The sequence below is a fragment of the Pristiophorus japonicus genome, chromosome 16 (assembly GCF_044704955.1).
Source record: "Pristiophorus japonicus isolate sPriJap1 chromosome 16, sPriJap1.hap1, whole genome shotgun sequence".
NCBI classification, from domain to species: domain Eukaryota; kingdom Metazoa; phylum Chordata; class Chondrichthyes; family Pristiophoridae; genus Pristiophorus; species Pristiophorus japonicus.
This window is the reverse complement of record NC_091992.1, coordinates 116039593-116047600: the sequence shown is the minus strand read 5'-3', so window position 1 is coordinate 116047600 and position 8008 is coordinate 116039593. Positions and strand designations below refer to the sequence as shown.

Below are 8008 nucleotides of genomic sequence, written 5' to 3'. Positions count from 1 at the left end.
ATGAACACATCCGTTGTCAAGGTGGACGCTGGAGCGATCTTGTATTTGGAGGCTGCAGCCAACGCCTCCGATGGCTTGTGGCCGACGAACGACACCGAGGACTTGGAGGGCGCGGTGCCCTCCAGTGTCTACGACATCTTGATCCCCATCCTCTACTGCTTGGTGTGCGTGGTGGGACTGGCGGGCAATTCTTTGGTCATCTTCACCATTGTCCAACAGGCAAAGATGAGGACGGTGGCCAACATCTATATCTTCAACCTGGCGATGGCCGACGGCCTGTTCATGCTGGGACTGCCCTTTCTGGCCCTGCAGATCGCCCTCCGTCGCTGGCCCTTTGGCGGGTTGATGTGCAGGTTGGTGATGATCCTGGACGGCATCAACCAGTTCACCAGCGTCTTCTGTATCACGGTGATGAGCGTGGACAGGTACCTGGCCGTGGTGCATCCCATCAGATCCTCCAAATGGCGCAGCCCTGGCCTTGCAAAGAAAGTCAGTGTTATCCTGTGGATGATCTCCTTCATACCCGTGATCCCCATGGCGATCTACTCGGATGTGGATGGCACTGCAGAGATATGTACCTTGATCTGGCCGGAGCCCGCGTTTGTCTGGACCACCGCCTTCATTGTCTACACCTTTGTGCTGGGATTCGCCATACCCTTCACCATCATCTCGCTCTGCTACATCTTGCTGCTGCTGAGGATCAGGACGGCCTTGGTGTCCTCCCACAGCACCGAGGCCGAGAGCTCCGAGAAGAAGATCACCAGCATGGTGGTGGCCATCGTGGTGGTCTTCGCCATTTGTTGGCTCCCCTTCTACGCCATCAACATCTGCGTGGTCTTCCTGCCCGTCCCCGACACCTTCGCCATGCGCAAGCTCTTCGAGTTCATGGTGGCCCTGTCCTACTTCAACAGCTGCGCCAACCCCATCCTCTACATCTGCCTGTCGGACAGTTTCTGGCGGAGTTTCCACAGCACGCTGTGCCCCAAGTTCGCGCGGAGCGCAAAACTCCCCGGGCGCAGAGGTCCGGAAGGGCACCAGATGCAGGAGCTGACCGAGTCGCAGGTGACCGCGTCGGGTGGGGAAGTGGAGAGCATGCTCAGGTGAAGGGCATCCTTCCCGGCGCTGATCAGCCCGTTCTGCACAGCAGTTCCTCCAAAAGCGAAAGAGCCTTCAATAAAACGAATTTTGAGTCCGGTACGAGCAGGAGAGGACGAAACCGAGATCTCTGGCGCGTCTCGAACCAAGTCTACCAAGGTCTGGCTTCTACAGCAAAAGAACTGGAAGGGCCACGATTTCTGGACATCGTCCTCGGCCGCTATATATGCCATTGTATAAGCTATTGTTATGAAGAAACTTGTTGAAAGCGAACTGAATCGAGACATTAAATAGAGACATGGGTTACACTCGGACAGGACGCTGCAGATTCAAGTGGATTGGAGAGCCTGGCACATCTACAATTTATGTTCAGAATAGTCACACTATATCAGTATATGCCTGTAATAATATATCACAGCATATAGATTAATGCAGCCACATGTAAATATAAAGGCTGTAGGTAAGAGTTGGCTATATAGCGCCTTGTTAATTTGCTTCACACACGGTGAATTATTTTGTTCGGTGACTGTTCTCTATAAATATTTTTAAATCTTAATTTCAACAGTAAAGCACGACGGAATCAAAAATACAACTTGAAGGAATGTCGTCAACTCGAGTAAGCTGGAGGTGGGGTTCTGCAGCCCCAATCTGTTCCCAGGAACGAGTGGGATAAATAGGTGTACAAGTCCGACTAATTCCACAAACTACTTACTGGTGTAGTTCCACGCGTCGGGTTAGGGGTTTAAACAGGATTTGTTCTTGAACCTTTCGGAGTTCTCCGATGACCCAGGACAAACTCTACAATGCAGCAATTTCACATCTCCAGGACTGGTCAATTTAAAATGAAACTAGACTTTTAAGCTTTAATTATTTTTCGAAACTATGCAAATATGGATTAAATGTGCCTCTCAGTAAACACTAAGCAAAAAGTTAATTGTATTTTTTACAATTAAAAGGTTGAGTTCTCGCATTTTCATTGTCGAGAGCGCCAGAACTTGCATTTGTACAGCTCGTATCACATTGCTCAGAAAAGTCTCCAAGCGCTTCGCATACAGAGGCATTTGTGAATAAATTGCTCACTGCAAGAATCTGAAATTGTTCTCTCGCTCTTTTCGGAAGTCAGTAATCAATATAAAATTACTGGGTTAACGTCTCCACTAAAGTAGCGAAGCGAGGGTAGATTCATAATCTGCCTCGCCATTTCAGTCCAAGAATCGCCTGTGTGTTTTCTCAAATATTTCACACGCTTCTTTCTGCTGCACGGATTGTTGCCGGTTGGGAGATTTGCATTCTTAACTATTTTGAGCAGCTTGTTCACCCCCCACTATTTTAGAAAATTCAAGATTAACTCCACAGTCAAACAAAACCTACTCTAAAGAGATGTTGTGCTCTGACGTGGGTAAAGAATAGTTTATTCACTCGAGATGTAAAAACAATATTCATGTTGCTTTATATTTAACTGTCTTCGTGACAATCTGCAATTTAATTTCACAGATTTTTAGTGCTGCAGGTGTCAGGTAAGTGAACAGATTAATGTTGGATCAGGTACCAGGAGGGTCAGCACCCAAATGGCTAAATTTATGTACCCTTAGTACTTAATCTAATAATGACAACAAGTTTAGAGTCGAATAAATATTGGTCCTGGGTATAAATGGTCTGAGTTTGACCTCACCAGATTAATTCAGAACATCACAGCAATTTGAACTAGTTTAAATTTTGATCCCTTAAGTAAAGTGGTGGCGTACATTCCAAAAGAAAAGAAAGACTTGCATTTATATAGCATCTTTTATGACCACCGAACATCTGAAAGTGCTTTACAGCCAATTAAGTACTTTTGGAGTGTAGTCACTGTTGTAACGTGGGAAATGCAGCAGCCAATTTGTGCACAGCAAGCTCCCACAAACAGCAATGTGATAACGACCAGATAATCTATTTTTTAGTGATGTTGATTGAGGGATCGATGTTGGCCAGGACACCGGGAAGAACTCTCCTGCTCTTCTTCGAAATAATGCCACGGGATCTTTTACGTCCACCTGAGAGAGCAGATTTAATGTTTCATCCAAAAGACGAAAGACACAAAAGGAGAAAGAGGCCAACCTGTGATTGGCTACCAGCATCGTCTGTGTTTCATCTCATCTGTTGGTTGATATACCAGGGCCCACTATGCTTGCTTAGTCAATGGGGGTTAGTTTTTTTCTATGATTTTTTATGATCCCATCAACTCTCAAGGTCAAACTCGGGACAACAGCTGTTTCCCGTATAACTGCCTCTGAGGTTGGCCTGTTATATAATTTACTATACATCACAAAAATAATCTGAGCAGGGTCAGTGATTGGTCCCCTTTGTTGCTTTTAGAGTTTGCGCATGTATAGAAGTATGTTGTAGTTGAGTGTGGAAGTGGTAACATTCAATTCATGATCAATGATCGGCATATATCTAATCTTTTGGATCTGAGATGGTGCAGAGGGAATGTTTCCAATCCTATTAAATCTGAATTGGTGAAAGGATATGGCCCTAAATGCCATGGCAATCGGATGGAAGGTACTAGACATTTGAAATTTCAACTTTAGTTTCAAAACATCAGAATTTTGGGGTGTTTTAGTTGCAATATTTGGACCAAGTTAACAACTCAGTTGACTGTAAATCTTTTGCAAAATTCTATTGAGTAATAATGAGAAGTGATTATGAATATACATTGACCAAATAAGAAACTAGCCCTAAAGACAATTATACCATTGATTAATTTTTAAATATGGATACTATGAAGGAACACTCTGTTTAGAAAAATAAGAACTCTTTACATGGATATATAAACTGTACTCAGCTTATTCAGCCCCAGAAGGGTTCACCATGCTTGTAGTCTGACCTATTATGCTGAGACATTAAAAACCAACACTGGTAAGAGTCCATCCTGAACCATGGTTGAGATTTTAGCTAATGGTACTGAGTTCATGGCTTGAAATACTATCCACACCGTTGATAGAACCCATCTGATCTAGGTGTATTAAAGCTAATATGCAATGGACAGTCAGAAGCGATGAACTGATGCAACAACATGTTCCTGAACAATATGCTCCTGAGCCATGGCAAAATGCCTCAGTTGTGTAACTAAACGCTGATAAAATCCATCCATAGAGTTGATTGGAATTTGCTGCCGATTGTGTTTGGAGGATGAGCATTTGGAGCTTTCCAGAAAATGATGTCCACTTTAGACACCAAAACACAAGATTTACAATGATGATGGGGATTTCAATTACCCAAATATGGACTTGAGTAACAGCAGCACAACAACTAAGAAAGATATATGTTTCGAGAGGCTGAGGGAGATTGCTTCAGCACACAGTTGTTGGAGAACCAATACAGTCAGAGGTTATTTTGGATCTAGTGATGGGGATTCAAGCATGAATCTGAGGAGCTTCTAAGACACGCTGATTTGTCAGAGGTGAAAAGCTCACGAGGGTATATGGAAAGGGCAGTAACACAAAAAGATTGAAGTTTAAAGGAACAGATTATTGAGGAAATGTAAAAAAGTTAACGAAAGTTGGCCAGGACTCAAAAATATATGGAGAATCAATAATGATGGGAGAGACTGCAGTCAAAATTCAACTAAAAGGACAACAGAGGCCAATATAGTTAAGTAGGGATGTAAACAGTATTTTAAAGGACAAACAGAAGCCATTTAAAATGGAATATTAAGAAAGATTTGGAAAAAATACACAAACAAAATCAAGTTAAATATAAAGAAGATATGCCAAATGCTTGTTTAAGTCAAGGAAATCGAGGAAGACATGCTTCCAGTCTAAAAGTGAGTTCTCAGGTGACTGTACAGTCCAACACCGGAATTACAGTCTCTGTCACAGGTGGGACAGACAGTGGTTGAAGGAAAGGGTGGGTGGGGTGTCTGGTTTGCCGCACGCTCCTTCCGCTGCCTGCGCTTGATTGGAGATAGCAGACAAAGGGTGACAGAAAGCATTGGGCCATTTAAAAGTGACAGCAGATTCCTGAACCTGGGGGATAAGAAAAAGGACAGCATTCAAACAGTTACTTTGCACCTGTTTTTACAAAGGAATAGGATGGAGATTTGCCTAATTCAATGATTAGGTTATTTAGAGAAGACAGAAGAAGAGCTAGGCAGAGTGTTGCAAATGACAGAAATGTTTATTTAAAAAGTTAGATGCTTCAAAAGGATAGGTAAAGAACCAGGTACAGAAAACCTACATTCAGTAGACATGAGCTAAAGATTAACAAATCTTTACCAACTTTTTTAAAAGTTCATTCGATTGGAGAGAGATTTCAAAGGTCTGGAAAGTCACAAACATTACTCCATTGCTTCAAAATTGCAAAAAGGCATCCTAGATGTGAGTGGCAGAGAAAATAGAAGACAGGCTTTTAAATACAAAGAACCTGAAAAGGACAGCTTGATAAAGAACAGTAAGCATGGGTTCAGGACAGGGAACCTATGCTGAATTATTTTGCTGGAATGTTGTATTGATATGACCTCATGTTGCAGATATCACTGCCATGCTGACAAGGGCAATGCAGTTATATACTTATACTTTCAAAAAGTTGTTGAGATTTCCACATCAATGATTAATGGTTGAAATTAAAAATCACTGAATATAGACTAAAGCACTGGATAGAAAATTGGCCAAATTGTAATAAATGGAGTATGGCCATAAAAGGGTTTGGAAAGGAAGGGTCCTAAGGCCCCTGATATTAATAATATATATCATAGCATAAAAAACAAAAAAATCAAGGTTTGCTAAAGATACTAAAGTTAGAGCTCTCGCAAACATTGAGAAATGATATAATAAAGTTTAATGAGAGTTGAAACCTTTGGGAAAATGGGGCAGTGGATGAAAAATTCAGTTCAGCATAGGTGTAAAAATAATTGGAATGAGATCAAAACAGGGAGTTTGTATTAAAAGCAAAAGTTATCCAGCATACTGATCAGGAAAATAACTTATGGGTTATTATGGAAAGTAGTGATTAGAGTTGCAGTACTGTTGGAATAGGATACAAATCAGAATTGTAACCGTATCAAGCACTGATTAGACCTCTTGTGGAGAAGTTTGCACTGCATGGATAACTATACCCATCAGAATAATATATTGACCCTTGAGATGATACAGGATAGGCCAAGTAGGATAAGACTCAGTCTCATGAATCTTATTTATGAGGAAAGATCAAGAAGAGTTCATTCTTATTAGAAAGAAGAACATTTTGAGGTGATCCTTTAGCTGTTTTCAAAATCATGAAAGAAATTGACAGGTGATATCAAACAAAATTATTGTTTAAAAAAATTCAAAAATTAGGAAACCTAATTCAGAAGTTAGAGTGTCGACTTTATAAATGTGTACTTCCGGTCGGGAGCCTTGCTTGTCAGGAGTATATGTCTGGAAATGGCACGTGTGGTCCACACAAGGACAGAAGATCATGGAGAACTTACTCACAATTTCCTGACATGTACTTCCAGGAAGTGACGCCAGCATTCACAAATACAAAAGCAAAATACTGCGGATGCTAGAATCTGGAATAAAAACAGAAAATGCTGGAAATCTCAGCGGGTCAGGCAGCATCTGTGGGGAGAAAAGCAGAGTTAACATTTCAGGTCGATGACCCGTCGTCAGAACTGAAGAGTCGACCTGAAACGTTAACTCTGCTTTCTCTCCACAGGTGCTGCCTGGCCTGCTGAGATTTCCAGCATTTTCAGATTCTTAACAAGCACTGATCGGGGGAGAGGAAGAAAGAACAAAAGAGAAGATCTGTGATAGGTTGGAAGACAGGAGAGTTTCGAGAGACAAAAGGGATGATGGCCCAAATTCAAATGGTAATGCCAGGAGTTAGAAAAACATTCGTCAAGATAAAGTGTGAATGGTGGGATAATGACCAACTGCCATTCGAGACAAGGAGAAAAAAAGGAAACATGCTCTGGGGAGGGAGAGGGGTGGGGAGGGAAAGGGGGGTGCGGGGGAAGAAAGCCAAATGTTGGCAGTGGTTATGCTCTGAAATTGTTGAACTCGATGTTGAGTCCAGAAGGCTGTAAAGTGCCTAAATGAAAGATGAGGTGCTGTTCCTCGAGCTTGCGTTAAGCTTCATTGGAACAGTGTAGGAGATCAAGGATGGAGAGGTCAGAGTGGGAATGGAGTGGAGAATTAAAATGACAGGCGACCGGAATCTCAGGGTCACACTTGCGGACTGAACAGAGGTGCTCCGCAAAACGATCACCCAATCTATGCTTGGTCTCCCCAATGTAGAGGAGGCCACATCGTGAGCAGCGAATACAGTATACTAAATTGAAAGAAGTACAAGTAAATCGCTGTTTCACCTGGAAGGAGTATTTGAGGCCCTAGATAGTGGGAAGGGAAGAGGTAAAAGGGCAGGTGTTGCATCTCCTGCACTTGCACGGGAAGGTGCCGTGGGAAGGGGAGAGGCTGCTGGGCGTGACTGCGGAATGGACCAGGGTGTCGTGGAGGAAGCAGTCCCTTCAGCACAGCTGACCCTTTCTCCCATTTTCAGAATTCTCACTCTACCTGGACCCCTCCCTCTGGCCTCTTACTCTCTCCAGACCTCTTCATTGCAAACTACCGATGGGACATCGGCCGTCTTAATTTCTCTGCTCCCCTCACTCACTCCAAACTACCTCCCTCTGAACTTGCAGCACTCCGCTCACTCAGATCCAACCCCAACCTTGTCATCAAACCTGCTGAAAAGCGTGGCGCCGTTGTTGTTTGGCAAACAGACCTCTACCTTGCAGACGCTGATCGCCAACTCTCAGACACCTCCTCCTACCTCCCCCTGGACCATGACCCCATCACTGAACATCAAGCCATAATTTCCCAGACCGTCACTGACCTCATCTCCTCTGGAGATCTTCCTTCCACAGCCACCAACCTCATAGTTCGCCAACCCC

The 8008-nt window shown here is 43.2% G+C and overlaps 1 protein-coding gene across 1 annotated transcript; it reads left to right on the top strand.

Moving 5' to 3' along the window:
* On the top strand, positions 1 to 1104 carry LOC139226220 (somatostatin receptor type 2-like). The gene has a single exon (XM_070856845.1). It carries the CDS (start codon positions 1 to 3, stop codon positions 1102 to 1104), a length of 1104 nt encoding a protein of 367 aa, XP_070712946.1.
* The last annotated feature ends 6904 nt before the right edge of the window (positions 1105 to 8008 follow it).

What these genes read in the sequence shown, in the direction of transcription:
- LOC139226220 (XM_070856845.1), top strand. Translation starts at nt 1, where the DNA reads ATGAACACATCCGTTGTCAAGGTGGACGCTGGAGCGATCTTGTATTTG.